Here is a 23,702-nt window from a genome sequence, read left to right as displayed (position 1 = left end):
CAGCTTTACCGACAGCAGGAGAACATCAATGCAATGCCTGCCTACATACATACACCCCCTTCCTCCTCCTCCTCCTCATAGGCAGGGTTGCCACATTCTCTCTGCAAGAGAAACAAGCAACCAGGTTTTGATTTAATAGATTCTATGCGCCATATTTGGAAATAAATTGGGCCTCTTCCTTTCCTTTACAACAAAAACAATTGTTACTATTCCAATGAAGGGAGGCTCTCCATTTAGTGAAGCAGCACAGTGGTTCTCAAACCTTTTAATTTCAAGGGCCTCCACAACTCTTGAGAGTGTCTGGACCCTCATTTGCTTCCATTTATACACTCACTCAGTCACACACCTGTAAGGGATTTGGAACCTCCTCAAGGAAGCATCAAGCATGAGGGTCCTGGACCACTCTTTGAGACCGACTGGTGTAGCAGAGTGTTTCCAGTGAGCCAACGTGCACTCTGCTTGACCAGCATTTAGCATCATGGTAACAAGTACATCGGTTATGCGTGGTATGTTACTAACAGTTTGCAAAAGGTACAGAGGTACAGATAACATTAATATCACAAAGGGATATCACAAAAAGCGCCAAAGGCTTGTTTCCATTCATTGTGGTGCTGTGTGTCCAATTCATCAAGACATAAATATACAATGGAAAGAATTAAGCCAAGGCATTCTTGGGTTATCCTTTTAGCACGTTTTGTATCAATCTGTAGGCCTCTGTGCTTTTATGCAAACTGTTAATCAGGGATGGATTATCCATATACACTTTATACACTAGGATGTGGTGTGCAGCTGCGGGGACACCCCTTGCCAAGTGAATACACATTCACCACTGGAATGTGTATATATATTTTTCATATGCAGTGTGTGTGTGTGTGTGTGTGTGTGTGTGTGTGTGTGTGTGAGTACACACCTGCAATTTTGTTACACACGCGCGCGCGCACACACACACACACACACACACACACACAATTGCAGATTGTGTGCTGCTTTCTAATGTTGTTTCTTGTTTCTATACAGCATTAGAAAGCAGAAATGCACTACACAGACTAATATCTATGGCTAATGGCACTACCAAGCAACTTTACAGAAAAACTAAACAAGCCCAACGTTGCTTATGATGAACAGACATGGCAACACTGCTCTTAGTGCGTCATCAAAATGGGCGGGGCTCCGGCTTTCCCTCACTGAAAATGAAAATCCTCAGTGTTTATTTAACTCCGTGGAGGGAGGGAAGTACTCAGATTCATTTACTTTTAGTGAAAGTAGCAAATAGCAATAATACCACAATATTAACAATTTCTACTATGTTTTAATGTATTGTTTTGTTATAATGAAATCTAAAGTCACCATAGTAACTCGATTTGTCAGAGTTCAAAAGTACAATATTTGACTTTGAGATGTAGACGTATGAAAACAATGGAAATCACTTCCTCAAAAGGCCTAATAACACGTCAACACCCAATTATTGCTTCCCTTAATTAATAGCGAAAGTTCCACAAAAGTGTAGGCCTACTTAAATAGGCTACAATAGCTTACAAGAGTAAAATATCCTATTTAGTGTGACGCCGACACTATAGTACTTACTCCGAGACCCAAGAGTGAGTTAAAGCCACACTCCGGGTTTTTGAGTTAGCTCAGCTCCAGTATGAAGCAGCTCTCCTCCAGTGATTTGAGAGAGGGGGGGGGGGGGGGGTTGGGTGGTCTACGGACGGACTGCAGAATAATTATTAATTTAACTGCTTTAATAAAAACAATCTCCGATTCTACTACACCTCAGAGGCAGATATTGTATTTACAGCCTACTTTTACATATTTGAAAACTTAAGACTATAGGCTAGTTAGCCTACTTGTAGACTTGGATTACAACATATTAATACAAGCGCATTATATGAGCTTTGTAGAAAAAATATATAAAATATATATGAAAACATGAAATGGGATAGGCCTATTCTGCATAGCCTACTTTTTCCACCACTGATAACAGGAACGCAACATCATTATATTACTGTCTGATGAGGACAAATGATCTACTTAAATGACTAGTGGAGTGGCTCATTTTTTAAATCGGGCATTAGCGTGTCTGATTTGAAATAATGACTCGTCTTGAAACCGAATTAGTCCGACCCAATTATATTGAGCTGAGTGATAGATGAAAAAAAAAAAGTACTGAACACTTCTAATATTTTAATGTCATCACGGCGTGCCAAATGCAACGTTTTACGTTTGAGATGGGGTGCCATCTACTGGCTGGTACAAGAACAACGGTCTAGTAGTTTCTGTTAACCTCGCATCACCAGACTTTCCACCACTGAGGAAAAGGTTGTTGTTTACAAGAGAGCAATCAAGTTTATTGAGATTTGTAGAAGTGGGTGATTTTCATTTCCAGAGTGGTGGTTCTCTAACCCTAAAGTAAACCCCAAATTGAGCTGCAGGGTCAGATGAGACCCCAAGGACCCCCGTTTTAAAATGCCAGGCTTGCCATGTTTTAAATGAATGTTGGATTCATGTTAACTTATTCATGTATTGTCAAGACATGTAACCACATAACCCTCTTAAATGGTCTTTGCTTCTGTATTTGTTCTGTTCTGCTCTGCTCTTCTCTTCTGGGGGTCCCTGGCACAAATCTTTTGCAGATGGCGAAATACATTTGGGGGTTCTTGACATGGGGGGGTCAATAATTACTGGCAGCAGTGAAAAACAAAATACTTTTAATGGAGCAGGGCCGTTAAGAGTTTTGGTCAGAGTACATGATGTCCAAATCAAAGGTTTGTCATCATTATTGGTGACAACACTAATTAGTAATTAAGTGCCGAGGTCAGAATCACATCCTCTTCCTCAAAACCACTACAACAAAATGTCTCAAAACAAAATACAAAGAAACATGATTTATACTGCTCCCTCTGGCACAATGTAGGACTGACAGCAGCTATTGGTGAAAACATTTCATTCCTTCTCATGTAAATCGCTGCTGGGCAGAAACCTTGTATAATCCATTAATCCCATTAAAAAAAAAAGAAAAGGAAAATAAATCAAAGTGAAAGTTTGTGGGTTTTATAGATATTTAACAAATGAAAAGTATTAAAAAGCACTTGTCTAAATAATAACCACATTGGATCCATCCATTTATATTTCATGAAACAATTGTGCGTTGCCTCCCGACAGTGAGCATTCGTCGTAAGTAAATCGGAATGCAATATAGCACACATATCTAGTGTGATATTGCCTCATATCCATTAACCAACTCATGTTAAATCCCGCTCTTAAAAAGAAATTAAAAAAAATAAGCCAATTCCAACTTAAAAACCAAGTGTCCAATACGAAGGTGGTGATGAGGCGTACAGTAGGAGCCTAGTATTCATCCAGGTTGTCAGCTTTGGGGATGGAAAGGCCTCGGTCCTTCAGAACCTGCAGCTTCACTTTCTCCGTCTCCTGTTTGGCTTGTTGCTGTAACCTCTGCTCCTCCAGGATCTCCTCTATGGACACCTGCTGTAACACAGTATCACATGGCTTGTCCACATCCTGGAGAGACGGAGAGAGAGAGAGAGACTAGATTAAACTGTAGATTTAATCAACTAAAACTCTCTGCAGTTCATTGGAGCGACCTGTCTGCAACGAGAGGAGGAAGTAAAGCTGCTGGTCGCTGCCACTCAAGTGACTACTGGCCAATCAAATCACGTATTTTCCGGGATCTTCCATTTAGATTGCCAAAGCAAGTGCCGCTGGGAAAGAAGGAGTCGCGCCTCCGATTGGCCTACCAAACGTCCCCTCCGTGCTTCCGCTATGCTTCGCAAGGAATCTCGGGAAAGATTGCCAATAATATGTAAAGCGTTGCATAATTTCCTTGAGCGGTACTGTCGCCAAATTCACACTCACCGTGCCAATTACCTAATATCAGAGCCAAAAGTAGCTAATCTGTAGGTGTATTTTGTACATTTACTTTAAGTAAGAACCGGGCTTGTATATATCGTTCCTGGCAGGCAGATCGGCGTGTTCAAACTGGGCGCAAAGTTAGAGGCTTTGAGCTTCTAGACGAGCTACTTTTGACACATTATCATTTGAATCCTGAACATTAACAGCTTTAGACATACGAGGTTAGGGTTAGGGCTGAACTTACTATCTCCCCAAGCAGAACCACATTCTCTCCCCTCACTATGAAGATTCCTCTGGGAATGTCTCCAAATTTCTTCCCCACATGGATGCGCTCCACCGTCTGATGGAAAACCAGGTTGGCTGCGGGAAAAGGTTGTTTGGGGAATAAATTAATTAATTACCATGCATAAAAGAATAAATTAATTAATTACCATGCATAAAAAGGAGCACTACATCCAATTTCAACCCGTCTTCATATAATTCGGTCCTCATTATAAGATGGCAGAATGTTCGACACACTGGGTCTCATGTGGGCTGTGGACAGTTTAATGACCTTATTCATTGGTGGACTGTGGACAGCTCAGAACCCTAATATTCAACCTCCAATGATGTACTTGTGAAGCTGGGCACGGGCAAGAAACCTGCCTACCAATGACATCACCAGTGGGGATTCCAAGACAATTCAAAGTACAGTATTTCTCTTCCTGGAAAGTTTTTATGGTGAAATAAAAAAAGGTATTGTTCTTGCTCGCATTAATAGAACAAATACAATATTGTTTGCCCTCCGATGACGTCACTGGTAGGCAGGATATGGCAGATTTCGAAACAGTTCCACAGCTCTCCTCTGGAACACAGAGAGTAGACAGAAATGCCACCGCCATCTTGTTATGAGTATTAATGAGGATGAATTATATTGAAGATGGGTTGAAAATGGGTGGAGTGAGCCTTTAATGTTCACAGCCTAATTAACCCATTCTGACCGGGCACCCATTTTGGTGTTGGCATCATGTTATGCTTTAGCTATTGAAAAATAGCAGATCTACAAGCTCATAGCGCGCCACCGAGTGGCGCGCTACGAGCTTGTAGGTCTGCTATTTTTTGAAAAATCAAAGAACGACTGACATTTTTTGAATCTGATCTCAGGTCAGAATGGGTTCATCAGACCAGTGTGTGTCCAGTGGAAACCTCGTATGAATCTGATCTCAGGTCAGAATGGGTTAATGTTCACAGCCTAATTAATTAGCAGACAAATGAAATGAAGCATATACCTTCTGTAAAAGACTAGATTAGCAAACTGATCAATGCTTCATGAGGTAATAGTTTTATTGCGACCGTAGGCGTACATTTCCCGCCAGTCGTGTTGTGTCACGTCACGCCTCCATATATGGTCACGCCTCATGACACTCCATATATGGCTGGCTGGAGAAGACTGGATCATCACCTACATCTGCATAATATATGACGCCGCCCAGCAAATCTACATCTGACCTCACTGACACCAGATTTAATAGTTTAACTCGTGCTTCTCAACTGTGCCGTATTAAGGAGCTGTTGTTTCAGGCCTGAAAACGTCAATTAAAAAAAAAGAGGGGGAAAATAAAGATCCATATATGGGCATTCCCAGACGATGCCCTAATACAATCCCTGTTATACCCATATATGGCGATATCGATATATGGCCATATTGTGACAGTCTCATGATAACCGGTGTGGTTGCAGGGACACGAGTCACATTTGCAAATGAGCCAAGTTGGTACTAACACATGGATCTCCATATATGAAGATCACGACACTGACCTCATCAAACCCTGGATAGCCATACCTGGTTCGACATAGTAGATCTGCATATATGGAGCCGGCCAGCAACTCTACATCTGACCTCAACTGACACCAGGTTAATAGTTTAACTAAGAACCAGGAAGCTCTGTTGTTTCAGCGCGACCTCACCAATCAGGGCGAGGTCGCTTCTCACCCTCGGGGCGTTTTACTCGTATACCAAACTGATCAATGCTTCACGAGCAGGGTTGGGAAGTAACGGAGTAAAAAAAAATTAAACGGTAACTAACGTTTTAGGGTACATTTTGACAGGGGGAGTGGAAAAATGATATAAAAGACACCGTTCAAATGACACTTTGAACACTGTAGTAGTAGTAGTAGCCAGTAGGCTTGCTAAAAAAACATAACTCTATGGACATAATAACATGCAGCGGCAGCGGGGTGCCGACAGCTTCACAGTGTGGTGGTGGACTGGTGGTGGCATCATGTAGAAACGGCATACAGATGCAAAGAGTTTCAGTTTAATCAGTTGTGAATTAAATTTGCGATAGATTTCAGCTGTGACCAATAGATAGTATGCCTTGCGCTGGGTCGCGCATTGCGAAGTGAAACTCATCAGCTCCGTTGTGCTAGAAAGCTGTGTGTGTGTGTGTGTGTGTGTGCGCACGCTTATCTGTCTGCGACAACTTAGTGCCAGTTTTCTTTTTTTTATCAATATAATTGTGTAGTCTACAGTGCCCTACAGCATGACTTTGGCTAGGGCAGGCAGGGGGTAGGCAACCTTCTGCTCTAGAGCCGCATGTGGCTCTTAGGCGCTCTCCCGTGGCTCCCAGTTGCTAGGGCAAAGAAGTATGAAAAGGAATAAGGTTTTCTTTTCCTTTTTTTTTACATTTCAATCATAATTTATTATTGTAGTATGCATAAAGTTATTCTTTCATTTTGATATTGCAAAACAATGTTGCCTATACAACCAGATAAAAAATAAGAAATGTATGAATGCATGCCAAGACATCTTTGTTTGTTTTCACCACCAATGCTGCATGCTGGCTTACTGGTATACTTGATTTGCAAAGAGAAATTTGCAAACAATAAAATGTAATATTGAAAGATCAGAAAAATCACAAATAAAGTTTTCTTTATTATTAAAGCAAACATAGTTTTGCGGCTCCAGATAGAATTGTAATACTTTTTGGGGCCAAAAATGGCTCTTTTGGGCTAGGGCCTATATGCTTTATATTTGTATATATTATTATGATTTGGAATGAATTTGCCTTTTGTGTGAACACGTGCCTTGCCTAGCCGAATAGGACTGTATTTTGAACCATAATATATATTTTGAATCATAATTGGAACTTGAGAGCCAAATATTTTCTGAAGAGGTTCTGCTTGTTGTAAAAAGGTTGCAAACCACTGATTTAACCATATTTGTCCGTTTCTTAATTTCATAAGCTCAACATTCTTGTCTGGTTATCAATGGTAAAACGTGTTTTATCTAATTAAAGAGTTTTGCTTAAAAGTAATCCAAAAGTAACTGAAAGTAACCCCCTACTCTTTAAATTGTGGTACTCGGATTACGTTACAGACTACAATTTTTAGCAAGTAACTTCTAACTGTAGGGGATTACTTTAAAAGTAACCTTCCCAACCCTGTTCACAAGGTAATAGTTTTACATACCAAACTGATCAAAGCTTGTTAGGTAATAGTTTTACATACCAAACTGATCAATGCTTCGGAGGTAACCGATGAGGGTTCTGCCATCGCGTAGCAGGACCAGGTGTTTCTCTGCAGGATGCAAACATGACACAATGTTACTTACAAACTGTAGGCTAGTACGAAGTGACTCTGACATCTCCATTACAGTAGTTACAATGTTACAAACTGTAGCCATCCCAATCTAGACCATCTGATGTCACTATTAGAGGCAATGTTACAAACTACCAGATGTTACGCAAACTGTACCCGATGAAGGTCTAACGTAACCTATGGAAATGTTGCTGATTAAATACATGTCAGTAAGTGAAGACAGTGTGCAGGATTTCGTTTTTTTTCTACACTTCCAGTTAATTTATTCCGACGCACCTGTCCCTCGTAGGTGCGCACAAGGACTTTTCCCCTTGCAAACATTTCCTAAAGAAAACAGAGGAAATAGCAGGTCTACAAGGCAAGCTCAGGCATGTCGTGAGCTTGTATACCGGCTAAATGTTCTTGAAAGTATAAAGGTTTTCAAATTATGTCAGAGATGTATTTAAGTTGTCATATCTAGAAAGCCCCAATGGTCTGAAGTAATACATCATTTTAACGGCACAAAAATGGGGTTAAAATTGTTCCACAATTAAATATATGTATATAAAGAAATTGCAATAGTAGTAATCGTTCAAGGTCAAAATAATTATTCGGCTAAAAGCGTGGGAAATTGGAAAAACACAACTAATGCTTGCAATTGATTCAGAATGTGAATAACCCCTAGATTGTCATGTCACATGGTACTTAAAGCATAATTCTTTTTTTTGCCATATATATATATATATATATCTTTTTTTTTTGACCCCTGAATTTTCCATGACCCACAATTTATAGAATAATCTATTTTGAATAGGTTATTTTGATGACCCGAAGGAACATAAAAAACCTTGAACGATTACTATTGCAATTTATCAGCCCAATCAAAACTCAAAATAATTACTTCATCAAAAGTAACCAACAATCTACTATAAAAACTTTTTTTTTTTTTTTTTTGAATAGCCTACAAGCTCAAGTCTCAAGCTTGTATTGTAGACCTGCTATTTTCACAATATGTATTTGTGGCACAGAGTCAAACTAAATGTAACGACTCAACTCCTACAATAACAAGTACTTGTCAGCGTGTGTGTGTGTGTGTGGGGGGGGGGGTCACGGCCTGAAAAGGTTGAGAACCACTTTCTTCAAAATCACCATAAACGAGCACCTCTAAAGTATTTTAGCTCAACTGTTTTATTGCTACTATGATGATTTATTTTCTTGTACGTTAACGTTACTGTATGTCTTTATATGACTTGATGAATTGAATACACAGGACCACAATGGAAATAATTGGCCCTTAGGGCAATTTGTAACAATATATGTTCACCTCTTATTTTCAAGGACCCCAAGTCAGAGTGCACTTAATAGCACTGAAACTGTACGAGCGTCATGTGAACCATGGCTAGGACTGATACTCACTACTCAGTGATACAGACCTGTAATTGTCATTGAGGGCTATAGCTCTGCGTTTGTCTACTCATTTTCTGTCCATGGCAAAAATTGGATTTTGATTTAAAAAAAATGTCCACCACACGTCACATCATAACAATCTAGTGAGTGACAGACAGACACAGTAATGTTGCAACAATATTTAAACAGACTGCTGCTAACCTACCGGTGGCTACATTGTATCACATCTACTTACTATCAATGTCATCGATGAGGCTCGCCGTCCCCGGGACGTAGTTCATGTTAACACAGTTGTTTTATTTCATAGAATGTGTAGGAATATCAAAGCCATATATGTTTCAAAAGATGTTTCTCTTCCACTGTGACCCCCGGAAGTATTTATACATGCCCTGGAGGAAGCACTTCCTGCACGGCAATGCACGCCGTTAACGCACTTTAATCTTTAATCAAACATTTTTAATGTTCATCGCCTATAGATTTAATAAATGTCACGTTGTCTTAAGTGTGATGTTCATATTATTTATTTAATATATTTAGTCATAATTATAGACAGTCCATCGCATCAGGGAGGGTGTCGCTCGCAACAAATAATTCGGCTTGCGACACCGTCGTAATGCAGATTAGATCAACTAGTATGACCCTTTTGGCTTTCCGTACCAGAAGGGTTTCCGTAGCTGTCGTTGATTGGCTGAGGGGGAATTATGACAGTGACGCACTTGGAGAGACCGAGTTGTGCCAAATGTTGTGTCCCGTCAGAATGTGTTATTGACACACACGCACACACACACACACACACACACACACACACACACACACACACACACACACACACACACACACACACACACACACACACACACACACACACACACACGCACACACACACACACACACACACGCACACACACACGCATACACACACACACTACATTTCTTTCCCCCTTTTTCCATTTTTTGCCAAGATATTCTGCAGTGTATTCATCTATTTAATGAGGAGGGGACATATTTTGACAGGGACACAAAACGTCGCATACCCCGGTGCCCGTGGGGTGCTGGAGGGGGAGGAGCCTATCCTTAAAGACACAGTAGAGGGTTGTTTGAGCAGCAGCAACTCCTCCATGTCATTCAGTCACATTCTTATTTTCCTTCTTCTTATATTGCTTCTGCAATCATCCTCTAACTGCATGGCGGCTCATTAATAAGCATAAACACTTTGTATTGTTCCTTTATGGCAGATGACAGGACCAGACAGGAGGAAGAAGCCTGGTTGATGCATCATCATCCTCATCCTCATCATCATCCTCATCATCATCCTCCTCCTCCTCATCAAATGCAGTCAAATCCCAGCAAACCTGTCTGGCCTTCATCTTCATCCTCTTACAACAACTCTGACGAGAACAACGTGAGCTGGAGCCCCACCATGGTGAGAATATATAGACCCCCACCCATGCGGCGATTTGAAGTTTTCTATTATGTTTAGAACAATAATGATGATGATAATAATAATACTAAATTACTTAACGCGTATGTTCCCATTAGCACAGCAAGCATATCAGTGTCGCTGTACAGTTAGCATAGTGAGCTAACCCTGTCCAGGAGGAGTACTGGCTTAAATTATGTAATAGTTTTAAAAGCCTTCGTATTTATAGATGGACTTCCGTTAGACGCATACTTATTACTTACTACGGCGTCGCGTGCCGACAAGAACGGATCTACAACCTTTTAGATTAAATCTATACTATACGATTATAGATCCGTGCTTGTCGCCAATTAAGCGACGCCGCGGTGGAGACAGTGTGTCAATGAATGAATGTAATATACAGGCTCTCTCTGCTGATCATGTTTGTAAATAATGCAGGTGCAGTGTTTTGTCGGCTATAGTATATTTGTCAGTTGTTTTATTGTGTTTGTTTGCTGTCTTGATTGTGTTTAGAGTTTTGTTTTGTTTAGTGTGTGTAAGAAAGGTTAAATGTCAATCAATGCAAGTTGTAGTGTAGGGTTTCTCAAGTATAAACATGTATTTGGATCATGACAATAAATCAGATTGATTAATAACGTACATCAGATTGATATGGCACTTTGCAAGGTATACTCAAAGTCGTAAGACATAAAACAAAACAACTTCATTTAAAACAAAATAACCTGTCGTGTACACATGCAGATCCTTTCTTAGATTAATTTTTTTTTTTTTTTTTACCAATTTCAAATTTGATGTTTTTGTACAGTATGATCCTTTCGGTATGTAAACATGCATCATTATCAGTCCATGGGGACTATTAAGGCTATAGGCCATTTTAGATAATGACGGTATTGTACACTGATCCCATCATGTCCTGCCTATAGGATGCCTCTCAGTACCCTGGCTACCCCTCCAACTACTGGTACCCCCAGTCCCATTCCACGGGGCATTATGCCAGTCCTACGTACCCGGCGGGCGCAGAGGGACAGCCGGCCTACAACCCACAGGTACGCTGAGGTTATGTCACTTTTTGGAGCCGCGGGGCTCTGTGGGGCCAAGGTCACACATGCCTGAGTAGATCCTCTCCTTATCTCTACAGCCTTAAGTGCAATCACCTTAGCACTAACATTTTACTGTTATCTCTCTCTCTCTCTCTCTCTGTGTGTGTGTGTGTGTGTGTGTGTGTGTGTGTGTGTGGCTCACTGTATTTGTCTGTCTGTCGCTCTCTGTATTTGTCTGTCTGTCGCTCTCTGTATTTGTCTGTCCGTCGCTCTCTGTATGTCTGTCGCTCTCTATTTCTGTGCCTCTCACTTACAGTACAGCAAATCGCACACAATCATTGTCATCACTGGTGGTGACTCACTCCCATGGGTGTTGCGATGCAATTAGGTTTAAGTACCGGAGCTCTCGCACATCACGATAACGCGTGCATTCATAGCCGCTGAGCACGCACACGGTTAAAGTTGTGGCTCGGTTTTGAAGCTTATGCAACCACTATTCCTACTGTAGGATGAAAGTACGCTTGCATGCATTAGTCGACTGTAATGTGAGCACCCGTTCAATTGTTGGACTGACTGACGTGACGTTATGAATAGTTTCATTAGTGAATGTCTCAACACATTAATGGTGACAGTGCCTGCCTTGACGAATATTATGTATGCTTCCTTGTTTGAAGAAAAAAAACACTGTACAAGCGTCGTTGTTCCGGAGTGCCCCGCCAAGCACTACACAACCATGCTAAGCTGCCTCACCCTCCTTATCTCTCCCAAATTCCACCAATACCCAAATCTCTGCTCACTCCACACTTGGTCCTCCTGATTAACCCGCCTATCTCTTGTGTTATTGGCTGGACTGTCTCCTCGGGCTACATGGGAGGGAAACCATGACTATGCCGTCTGGGAGATGGGGTCTAAAAACAAAAACGGCAGTGCCATGTTGCAGACTTCAAAGGGTTTAGACTAGTGATGAAACGTTGTTCTGTGTGCACTACTACTCCTCGTATCCTAAAATGTAAACGTAACGTGCCTATGTGCCTGTTGAACGGTTTGAGGGTGAAAGAAACTTGATTAAACTGCAGAGATACTGAAGTGTGTGTGTATGTGTATAAAGAAATAAAATGCTTATTTTTATTTAGACAATCATGTTTGTTGTGCGAGAATACATGTCAAACAGCTCATGTTCGAGAAATGCAGCATATAATAATGCAATATGAAATGAGTAGCTAGCGAGCGAGTGAGCGAGCAGGCAGGAGTGAGGAATTGGAATGTGGCGGTCACTCCGAGCCGGGATGATTCCTCTCCTTGCTCGGAGACGGGACTAATGCACGAGTGGAGTGAGGCAGTGAGCGAGTGTGCAAGTTGGGTTATCGGAATTTGGCGTGTGTGTGTGTGTGTGTGTCTCTCACTATATATTTTACCCATTGAGATAATTTGCTGTTTTATTTCCTGTGGTTATCAATGCTGTTCTGGCCTAGAGAGAGAGGTAAACAACCTAAGAGGCACTTCCATATTCAAACAAACAAATGCTAGAATAAACATCAAAGAGAGGTGCATATCAGTCAGAGAGGTCAAGCTGTGGAATGGATTGGACGACAAACTAAAAAACTGTAGTACAATAAAAAAAATTGTATAGATCAAAAATAGTAGATACATATAGAACATTGATATGATGTTTTGTTTTCTCGTTTTGTGTTTTGTTGTTTTTGTTTTTTTGTCTTGTTCCTGTTAACTGTGTTGTCCTGTCTGTCTTTGTTTTTGTTTTATGTTATGTTTGTTTGTTTTTGTTTTGTTTTTTCTTGGTTTTTTTTTTCCCCATACCGTTTGCTTTGTTGTATTATTTTACCTATGAAAGCCATTTATTTGTTAGAAGGGTAGGCACTATGGCCCTCATTTATCAACCGTGCGTACGCCAAAATATGGGTGCACGCCGAAATTACCGACATTTTTGACATTTACCATTTCCGCCAACGCTTGAAATTGAACGTGACAACGTTGAAAATCCACGGTTGCTCCTCAGCTGGCGTACGCATTTTTTTTCTGTCTTACACAAGCGGAGCAGCCTTGTCTGAACTGCTGACACTGTCACAGGCATCAAAACATATGTTTTCACTCCTAAAATGTTAATATAAAACGGTATGTGTATGTAAAAAACAAAAGAGAGATTTCCAACTTTACAAGTAATTAAAATCGCGCAATTAAAAACAATATAACATGTTTACAATGTATTAGTTTGTGCTTAATCAAACACTTGTTATGCGAGCGCACTTGTGAGATGATTTTGGAGCGCATGCGGACACGGTGATGCGGCATATGCGATTATGATATTATTATTTTTTTAAAGGCATGAATGGACTGCACGCCTTTATTTCCAAGTGACAATGACAAGCATACAATACAGCTTGCCTATTTGTAGTAAGTACTAGCAGGCTATAGGCGTAAGGGGCTTAATCATTCACCATTTATAAGTGCTTAGACAGTTTTGACAGTTCAGATAAAAGCGAGATCATTTTCGGGGGTCGGGAGGACGGGACCGCGGCGTGCGTCGCCAACACATACCAGCGCAAGCGGCAAGCCTTCATCCATATGTTTATGATTCGTTCATCAATGATCAAATCACTACATAAACGTTGATTGTGAGCTGCCTTGACGACATGATAGCCTATCTCTCATGCAGGCATGTCACCCACAGGACTTTAATATCACAGCAGTGCGCAGTATCACGCCTTCGCCGTGCACTGCGCACGAATGGGTAAAATTAATATAGGCCAGCCTACAAACTAATTCCATTCATGGCGATGCGATGTCGATGTGTCATGTATATGCGTGCATGCGTGGACATGACAGCAAAGCAAGCGAGGTGAGAGGAAAACAGACAGGGTAGGCCTACAACTTTATTTAATTCATGCAGGTGTTCGTTCTTTATTTAACAAGACACCAGTGGGCTTGCAAGTTGCGTGTGCTTCTGCGTGTGTGTGTGTGTGTGTGTGTGTGTGTGTGTGTGAGAGAGGTGCGTGAGGCGGGCAAGGCACGGGAGAAACCTTTTTTCCATGGTTTCCATGGTTCCCACAGGTCGTAAACATGTGTTCAGTCGCAAAAACGAGGGCGAGGCTTGATTTCATAGGGCGTGCCAGATAGATTTCAGCCGTCACATTTATTAACGTGAGAACGAAATTAAGGAAGGATCAGCTGTTTGCGATCACTTTATAAATGCCGTGGCGACGTGGGTGTACTACGAAACCTGCACTCGAATCTGTGGCAGATTTTACACTCGATTGATAAATGAGGGCCTATAAGCTTAGGCTTCAGCCTACACCTGTTTCACGTCTTGTTTCTTTTGCAAAAAAAAAAAAAAGCAGGCACTGTATTGATTTGTTGACAATAATGACAAATAAATAAACTCTACTCTACTCTACTCTTTCACCTTTGTTCTGTAAAGCACGTTGTGATCTTGTTTGGAAATGCACGATACAAATGAATGATCTCTCTCTCTCTCTCTCTCTCTCTCTGTCCCTGTGTCTGCAGGCGATGGCGGCAGCGTATCCCAACGAGCATGGCGTCTACAGTCCGGGGCAGGGTCAGTACTCCGCTAGCAGCTTCCATCCGTCCAACCCTTTCTACTGCGCTGACCACCAGATGCCCCAGAGACAGGCTGCAGTGGCGTACCCCGGTCAGGGTGCTCCGTCAGGGGCGTACCCCGGCCAGGGTGCTCCGTCCGGGGCGTACCCCGGCCAGGGTGCTCCGTCGCAGCAGAACACCGGAGGCTCTGGGCAGCCACACTCCCAACACCATGAACATCATCACCACTATCCCGGCCCACATTGTCAAGGGGTGCGTATACTGTGACTGGTACAGTACCGTGCTGCGTGTTGTTGTTGTTGTTGTTGTTGGTGAACGTGCCAAGCTTTTTGCTACAGTGGAGTCTCGGTCAACTGCTGGTTAGGGCTGTGGTTCTCAAAAGTGAGGTCCAGGGACCTTCAGGCTAGGGTTTCTTGAGGGGGTTCTAAATGGACCCTTAAAAGCTCTGTAACTCGGAGTGTACAAATGGACCCTTATGCGGTCATGCGTTCAGGGTCAGGGTCATTACTCCCCGAGAGTATGACTGCTGAATGATCCAAAGAACGTGTGCATAGTTCACATCAAGCTATTCATTTTGGTGATGCTTTTATCTGCAGAAGTTTATGGCCGTGTCACAATGTGTCACATTCATGTTGCTGAATTCTCATAACACGAGCGGGTGTTTAAATTGATGCTAATTTATTGCACAACATGAACACTCCCGGGAGTGTTCATGTTGTGTTCATTGAAGGAGAGTTGCGCCATTGAGGCGGCCGAAGACGATGCTGGTCACGTGGTTCATGTATCTCGAAATAGTGACAGAATACCCATAGACTCCAGCGCATTCCGTCAACCTCCGTTTCAGGTTGACCCCGATGACGTGAACGGAGATGACCCAACTCTCGCTGGGAACCCACCCATGCTCTTCATCTGTTTTTCGGTTCCTCACGTTTGCATCCAATTTCTTCCGAAGTTCACAATATGAAACGATACATATTCTCATGGCGTTTTGGTTTGTCGGTGTTGCTGTTCCGTGTTAAGAGATATTAGTGATATCATTTGAAAAGTAAAAGAGCCTCTTCCATTCCGTCCGTCCCGTCCCCCCCCCCCCCCCCTCATAGGGTCCAGGATACCCGCCGGCGTCGTCCTATCCCCACTACGGTGAAGGTGGCCACTCTCACGCCATGCCTCCGAACCCTCCGTATCCCGCCGCGGCCCACTGCGTTCACCCCAGGGCGCCGCAGACGGAGGGCTGGTCCCACGCGGGCGGGTACGCGGCCCCTCCCTCCCAGCCGCAGTGGCAGCAGCCGCCGCCTCCACAGAACCACCACTACGGACCCGCGGTCCGACCCGCACATCCTCCGGCATGGCCGGGGACTGGGACCGGTGCCCCGCCGCCTTACCAGCCCAAGGTGTGTGTGTGTGTGTGGCGTGTGAGTTGTATAGGGAGTGTCTGTCACTGTGTTTAAAACAGATTTACTGCCACCTGCTGGACGCAAAGCCAACCTCAGACTGCCGAGGGCTGCGGGGGGGGGGGGGGGGGTGCACACACACAGCACTAGCACGGATGTTGTGGGCGTCCATCTTTATGCTAATAAATAGCGTCAGTGCTAGCGAGCTAAACTATAGAAAACGCCAATGTTTCCATCTAGACCACTGGATAATCAGCAAAGACCTCCGAACATTGCATGTTTCATCCAAACCATGGAGAGCTCCATAGATTAGGAGTTATTCAGCTTTTTGTCAGCCTGTATAATGGTCGGTGGACGGCAGCTCTGTTGCGCAACCCGGTCTAGGATCGCTAAAGAAGGAAAGGCTGAGCCAAAATAATAATGAAAAAAAAAAATAGAAATCAGCGATCCGGTTTGATATCGATAATAAAGCTAAACTGACGGAGCATTCCGCCAGGAGCGGAAGGTAATTTACACTCCTTATGGCGGAGCGTTACGTCACAAGCAGTAAGTCTGTTAAGTGTTAACCCATTGAGGCCTATGGCCGATTCTACAAATGCCTTATTTGTACATTATTGTAGTTGACAATTTACAGTGAGTGTCATAAATGGAGGTCTCCGACTCTCCGTCCTAACAAATAGTTACGCTCGGCACTCGAGACGGAGATGAATCACCGGACGGGACATTAATGATATCGTAAAACCGAGCGCACCGCTCCACAGGCCCGGGAGCGCCTGTTGGGCAACAGTCAATGTAATTTCCGGTTTGGGACGTCATCCAAAGTGGTCCCCCCCTCCATTTTTAGTGGATGAGAGGAAAAAATCTTCAAACGTGAATAACTCTTCACCGTCCAATTCTAACCAAAGATTGTGTTTCTGACGGGCCGGCGCGTCACTTGTGGCGTTGGAAGTAGTCATACTTCCCGTCGTTGTCGATCGCCTCGCGGTGTTTTGGCTACATCTAGCCACTTCAGCTATAGGTACAGTAGATTTAATGGTTACACCCCCCCCCCCCCGGGCGTTCGGGGTGTTAATGGCGGTGACGGCACTATAGGGACGAGGCCACTGCTCCTGCAAACCATGCAGATCGTCTGTTTAAATGTCTGGTTGCAGATGGAATAAATGAAGCGGAAGGAAGCAGATGTTGGAGTGTTTGGTAGTCTCGGGTGTCACCAGTCATTGGTTTACAGTACACACAGAGCAGCGGTGTCAAACTCATTGTAGGTCGGCGGGCTGTAAATGGTCAAAATGCGACCATTTGGGCAGTGGGCAGAAGTCTTAGTTTTTGGACTGATTAATGTATCCACTATTTGTATGAGCTTTTGGAATCTCGTAACAAAAAAACGACAAACCAATATAAACTAAAACCGGAACCTTTTCACAACATACAAACTAAACTAGCAAATACACACACCGCTATACATATCTGAAATTAAAAAAACATGAGGTCAAAATAAAAACGACAATGGCATTCACAGGTCAATCTATATGCTTATGAATTGGTACAAACGGATAAAGGTTCAATCTTAATACTTGCAAACTTGTGTGTGGAGATGGGTCTCTCCTTGAGCCACTACATATCCATATGCAAAATAGGATATGTACTATTTAGAGTAGACATTCAGTAGACTCTTTTATCCAGAGTGACTTACAATAAGCACTACTTATTCAGAGACCCTACGACCAGGAACATAGCATCAGTCTAAACAATATACTGTCAAAATATGTAGCGGTGCCTTTTTATTGAGACCTTTCAGAGCGAGGAGAGGAGTGTGCGGGCACACACACATTGAAACAAAAGCCTTTTTTTTCCCCCCTCACATTGCGGTATATGTATGTTTACGTCTGCAAAAATCCACTTGTCCGTTCAGGCAACCAGAATGGTTGGAGGGAGAGTAGGAGCGGATCTAATGCGAGTGGCACTGGGCAGTAAGTGGAAGGAACGAGACAGACCTGCTGAATTTGTTCTTTATATAGCAGCTCAATGTCACAATATGTGCACCGGTGAGACCATTACTATTATTATTATTGTTTTGGTTTTTTTGCGGCTTTCGCCTTTATTTTATGCAGTAAAGGCCGTCGGGATCGGGAGTCGAACCCGCGGCCACACTGCCAGACTATCGGGCTACCGGCCAAGGTGCCTGGACCGCCGAGCCACGGCCCAGGGCCCCCCGGTGAGACCATTAAACAATTCAGTCACCCTTCTGTGACCAAAATGCTTGTATACGCTGGAGCAATGAAACTTTAATTTTGTGCATTTGAGTTTGGTACTACAGTATAGACATCAGTGGCGTTTCCAGGAATTACATTGTGGGCAGGCAAGAATACATTTTTGGACAGGCAAGATGTGTTCATTTTCGTCTCCCCGCGCACAATCGTAGCACTAAAAGGTTTTCAAAGAGATATACCTGCCAGACGAGTAGTATACAAAGGCTGAAAAGCACGCATTTACATTCCAGTGGGTGATTGAGGGCCGCGCTCTACCGCGACGGCCAATCAGCTCTCCACTAATAGTTCTCATGTCTTGTTTTTGTCCTTGTTTTTGATTTGGACAGCCCTGCCCTCGCCTTATTGTAGATACGCCTCTGGTAGATATCATGGTTGTCTTTAGGAGTGGTGCAACCACTCCTACAACCAGCAATGTCCGTGTTGGTCATGCACCTATGTGTTGGTCATGCACCTATGTGACTTATGTGTTAATGAGCACCAGTATGTACCAGTAGGGGGAGCCAGAAACGGAGAGAGAGAGAGACGGTGCAAAGAATATGACCATTCCCAAGAATCCAAATGGAAGCCAGGCCGGCTCAATAAAACTTTGACCATGCTAAAGATGAAATTCATATTAGATATATTGTCCTTAAGTACAACTATCATCATAATAGTCGTGTTTTGTGAATGAGGTTGAATGTGTAGGCATTGCTTCCCTGTTCATCAACGTTACCCACTTCTTTAGTAGTGAGCATTTTGTCCATGCATTATGTATCACTGTATCCAACTTTGAAAGTTTGACCGGTTTGATTCAAATGGCATTAATTTAATTGGAGTGTAATGCACAGTGCACACATCTAGATTCACCAGTAAGTGGCGGAACGTCGTATAATACTTAAACTTAACTAAAAAGAAAAAAAAGGACCGTTTTAATACCTCCATCCGGAACAAGTTTGAAACCGAATTGGCGACTGTCCAAAGATGCATCAGCAGTGCACACAAATAAATAATGCCCAGTTGAGTCATGTCGGTTCTTATAGGGAAGGTAATAAATTAGTCCTTTTTAGTTGACTGTAAAGAATCTCCTGCAACAGGGTCCCTGGTTCTGTCTAGTGCACTAGTCTTCTGAAATGATATATATTCAAAGATCTGTGCCGCATTTTCACGACTTTTCAAAAAATAGCAGACCTACAAGCTCGTAGCGCGCCACTCGGTGGCGCGCTACGAGCTTGTAGATCTGCTATTTTTCAATAGCTAAAGTATAACATAATACTTAGTTAAAACACCATATTTTTTTATACGCACAAAAATATTAAAAACAATACAGATAAATAAGTGCATACTGTACTACAGGGCAGTACAAAGAGTAGCAAAGGCCTGGCCTCCTTATTTTTTGAGTGGTGCAACCACTCCAAGGAACAGCAAAATGTCCGTGTTCACCTATACCTATGTGTTCACCTATGTGGCCTGCATGAACACCAGTATATGACTATGAGTACCAGTAAGGGGCGCTGTTGTGCCAGAAACGGAGAGAGACATAGTATTAGTGCTGCACTGTTTCCTGCTAATGAGAGAGAGAGAGGAGAGGAGGGGGGGGGGGGGGGGAGAGAGAGGGGAGTTTCACCACTCGGTTCACACGGGTGTGATTTTCTTTTTAACCGACCGATTGGAATGCCCCCCACGAGTGCTTTATGACGGTAACACTGTTGTGTGATGATGGTAACAGCGGCCCTCACGGCATGTGTTACTGTACACACAGCGGGGGGGGGGGGTCAGCTGCCGTCTCCATTTCATTTCATGATTCACACAATGACAGCGACGGCTTCACCATCGCAGCAGCAACCGAGGAGGGAGAGGGCTGCATTTATAATGCATTATAATCTTCATTTATAATGCATTAATATGAAATGCATGTATAAGGTTTCATTAGACTCATTATGAAATGTAGTGTGAGTGTTTAATTGTGTATCACAACGACACTTTACAACTGACCAAGTTGTGATGGTTTTAGTGTGCTGTTCCCACTGTGCTCAATGGATCCGACCGTTAAGTAAAATGTTACCATGTATTCTTATTTAGATGTGAATTAAATTTACGTCATGGATTTATGCTCGGACTACGAAAGGATAAGTTCTAGAAAAAGTGGGATCTCTTAATTCCTCCAGCCCATTTACAACGTATGAGAATTTCAATGAATGTAACCTGTAATAATATATGAAAATGCAGTTTCTTTAGTTTTGTGCTCTTGCCTTTGCTGTCCCTGTTCTTTTTTTTTTTTTTTCTCAATAAAATGTAAGTGATAAAAAAAATTATTATTATTATTTAAATCCTCCCACAGGGGCCGTATTGGACCCCGTGGCAGCCCCCGGCAGTTTGTCACCCCCTGATGGACGATTGGGGCAACAGATGTGCTGTGTTTGTGTACAGTACAGTGTGTTTACAGTGCGTTTGTACAGCATGCTGAAAAGGGAATTTGAACCATGCTTAGGTTCCACAGGTGGAGCAAAAGTCACCTGTAACTCATTCACCTGATGTATGTTCCACGTTGTTGTTCCATTCTTTCTCACACCTGACTCTTCTTCTGCGCCCCCCTCCTTCAGGACCAACAGCAGCACCAACAACAACGTCCTCCACAGGTGGGACCCCGACCGAGACCGGCCCCCTCCCCCAACAACAACGCGCCCAACGGGAAGCCCGCCGAATTCAGCTCGCCTCCCCAGATGTACGGCAGAGCGGGGGGCCGAGCCGGGTCCGCCGAGCCCAACGGTTCGCACGTCGACCCCCCTCCTCCGGCGCCGTCTGCCCAGGCTCCGCCCCCGGGCCCGGCCCAGCCCCAGGGCACGGCGGCGGCGGCTCCCCCCCCCCAGCAGCACCACCTGAGCGACAATCCCGGCCTGGCCACGGTCCAGCAGGTCATGGCCCGAGTGCTGCTGCTGGAGGAGGACGTGGACGAGTTTGTGGGCAAGAAGTCCGACAAGAGCTACCGGTACCTGGAGGAACTGCTGACCAAAGAGCTCCTGGTGCTGGACTCCGTGGAGACCCAGGGACTGGACTCTGTCAGGCAGGCCCGCAAGGAGACGGTGCAGCGGATCCAGGGCATTCTGGATCGGCTAGAGAAGAAAGCCTTCTGAACCCCCAGACTTGAACTCTTTTGCTTTTTTTGTGAGGCAAATCATAATAACTGATTTTTTTGCTCCTTTTCCGGTACCAAATGTTTTTTGGGTTTTTTTGTTTTGTTTTTGCGGACATGACAAGAGCTTGGATTCGGTCCAACTTGCCCCCTTGGAATCTCGCTCCCCTTTACGCCCCGCTGTGCCACACGTGCGTCCTTGGTTATAAATGCCGTGCTGAAATCGGCAAAGGACGGAGGATTAGAGGAATCGTCTGGATGATGTGGCATTTTATTTTCTCTGTTGACTCTACAGAATTGTGACATTGTGACATAACATTTTGTGAAGCAGTGGATTATATATATCGTCATGCCAGACGTCGGCCTCGGTGAAGGACTGTCGGCTGCATAATGTACGCCGGCATAGCCTCGCGCTGGCGTGGCGTAAGAGGACACCGGAAGATGTTTCTGTGTGTAGTGTCACTTTGTAACCCTTACAGGAATAGTTCACCCCAAAAGATCACCCATGAAGACTTGAATTCATGAAGATTTATTTTTGTCACGTTCCTAAGCCAATGATTTGATGTCATCGGTCAGTAGGGACACTCTCTTAGGGCAATATTTCAGTCCATGCTAAAGCCCTTATCCTTAACCCATTCTGACCTGAGATCAGATTCATACGAGGTTTCCACTGGGACACACACTGGTCTGATTAACCCATTCTGACCTGAGATCAGATTCTGAAAATGTCAGTCGTTCTTCGATTTTTCAAAAATAGCAGACCTACAAGCTCGTAGCGCGCCACTCGGTGGCGCGCTACGAGCTTGTAGATCTGCTATTTTTCAATAGTTAAAGCATAACATGATGCTAACCCAAAAATGGGTTCCCGTTCAGAATGGGTTAAACTGCCTTTTTTTTATATATGTATTTTGAAAAACATTTTGGAATCGTTAAAATAGCCAATCTACATTGACACGTTGAGAGCTTGTAGATTGGCTATTTGAACCATTCAAAAATGTTTTTCAAAATGGTAAAAAAAAAAAAAAAAAGAAAAGTAGTTTAGGGATAATGGGTTTAGCACTGACAAATTGAGTCCTACTGGAGACTCCGCCGATCATCAAATTATTGACCAGGAATGTGACAAAAACTCAAGGCCACATGGGTTGTGTAACTGATAGAAAATAAGTATTTTTTTTTGGGGTGAACTATTCCTTTAAGCCACATTCATACATAATATGCACGGCGTGATGTGCCGCGTCCCGAGAATAGTCGACTTACAAGCTCACAACGTGTAGTGTATAATGTATCAACTGAAATGTAGTACACTAATATAAACCCTTTTCATACAATGAATGAATATAGCTTATACTGTGCTCTGTTGACTGGTTCCCAGTCGTCACCTAGTGACAAAACAAAGTGGTTGTATCTTTGGTTCAACTAGCAGCCAGCAATACAGAATGGTTTCAACAACATAATGTGACACATTGTGAGCTTGTATAGGCCTGGGCTATCTTGGCCATGATGCAACACAGCGGTGCAATGGAGCATAAATCAGGCCTTCGCTGTCTCTCGGGCACAGATTCAGACTGTCTCTAACGGCAGGGCTACAATGGGGACGCAATTGGCTATGCAACCGTACGCTGCCACTATAATCGATGGAACCCGCGGCTGTGCTCTAAAGTGCTCTATATTTCCGCGTGCCCTTCGCCTCGGTTTCAGAGGGGGGGGAAAAACTGTAAATACGGAACTCCCCGCGGGACGGACAAATTGTCGGTGCAGCCACCTAGCTGTGTACAGTTCCGTTCCATGTAGCCCGGCTGTAAGTCCTCAGGATCAGCTCGTTTAATCGAAGCTCGCCTCAGCCATGTGTCACTACTCATGCCACACACACACAAGCCATAGGAAATGTCACCAGATCCTTTCGTTATTCACCTGTTCTCTGTCGTCACCCACCTGTCAAACACGCAAATCACTTAGAATTCCAAGTCAACGCAGGAACAATGGACACGATGACTATTCCAAATCAACATAGATTTTCCCTTTTTATTTAATCTCCCCCATTTGACGGCACGTAAGTGCCATCATTAT

The 23,702-nt window shown here is 43.4% G+C and overlaps 2 protein-coding genes across 3 annotated transcripts; one reads left to right on the top strand and one right to left on the bottom strand.

Moving 5' to 3' along the window:
- Nucleotides 1-3,029: 3,029 nt before the first annotated feature.
- lsm1 (LSM1, U6 small nuclear RNA associated) lies at nucleotides 3,030-9,202 on the bottom strand. Its single transcript, XM_080766042.1, has 4 exons — nucleotides 9,071-9,202; nucleotides 7,360-7,428; nucleotides 4,115-4,230; nucleotides 3,030-3,519 (listed from the first exon to the last, which is right to left on the bottom strand). The coding sequence occupies exons 1-4, from the start codon at nucleotides 9,114-9,116 to the stop codon at nucleotides 3,349-3,351; spliced, it is 402 nt and encodes a 133-aa protein (XP_080622168.1). The 5' UTR covers nucleotides 9,117-9,202; the 3' UTR covers nucleotides 3,030-3,348.
- Nucleotides 9,203-10,022: 820 nt separating this feature from the next.
- Nucleotides 10,023-22,345, top strand: bag4 (BCL2 associated athanogene 4). 2 transcript variants are annotated; one of them, XM_080766092.1, is made up of 5 exons: nucleotides 10,023-10,258; nucleotides 11,179-11,301; nucleotides 14,815-15,120; nucleotides 15,969-16,259; nucleotides 21,115-22,345. In XM_080766092.1, the coding sequence occupies exons 1-5, from the start codon at nucleotides 10,064-10,066 to the stop codon at nucleotides 21,634-21,636; spliced, it is 1,437 nt and encodes a 478-aa protein (XP_080622218.1). In that variant the 5' UTR covers nucleotides 10,023-10,063; the 3' UTR covers nucleotides 21,637-22,345. The 2 variants fall into 2 exon arrangements, with proteins under 2 accessions (XP_080622218.1, XP_080622217.1); XM_080766091.1 differs by having other exon boundaries at nucleotides 21,106-22,345.
- The last annotated feature ends 1,357 nt before the right edge of the window (nucleotides 22,346-23,702 follow it).

This window comes from Protomyctophum bolini (genome assembly GCF_963924005.1).
Source record: "Protomyctophum bolini genome assembly, chromosome: 6".
Taxonomy (NCBI): Eukaryota; Metazoa; Chordata; class Actinopteri; order Myctophiformes; family Myctophidae; genus Protomyctophum; species Protomyctophum bolini.
Note: the sequence above shows the minus strand (reverse complement) of the source record. Positions and strands in the feature narration are given on the sequence as shown.

Bases quoted from the DNA above. Each gene is read 5' to 3' on its own strand.
- lsm1 (XM_080766042.1), bottom strand. From the start codon at position 9,116: ATGAACTACGTCCCGGGGACGGCGAGCCTCATCGATGACATTGATA. The intron at 7,429-9,070 runs GTAAGTAGATGT...TGCATCCTGCAG, and splicing joins CCTCATCGATGACATTGATA to AGAAACACCTGGTCCTGCTA. The intron at 3,520-4,114 runs GTAAGTTCAGCC...CCGTCTCTCCAG, and splicing joins TGGTTCTGCTTGGGGAGATA to GATGTGGACAAGCCATGTGA.
- bag4 (XM_080766091.1), top strand. From the start codon at position 10,064: ATGGCAGATGACAGGACCAGACAGGAGGAAGAAGCCTGGTTGATGCAT. The intron at 11,302-14,814 runs GTACGCTGAGGT...CTGTGTCTGCAG, and splicing joins AGCCGGCCTACAACCCACAG to GCGATGGCGGCAGCGTATCC. The intron at 16,260-21,105 runs GTGTGTGTGTGT...CCCCTCCTTCAG, and splicing joins CGCCGCCTTACCAGCCCAAG to GACCAACAGCAGCACCAACA.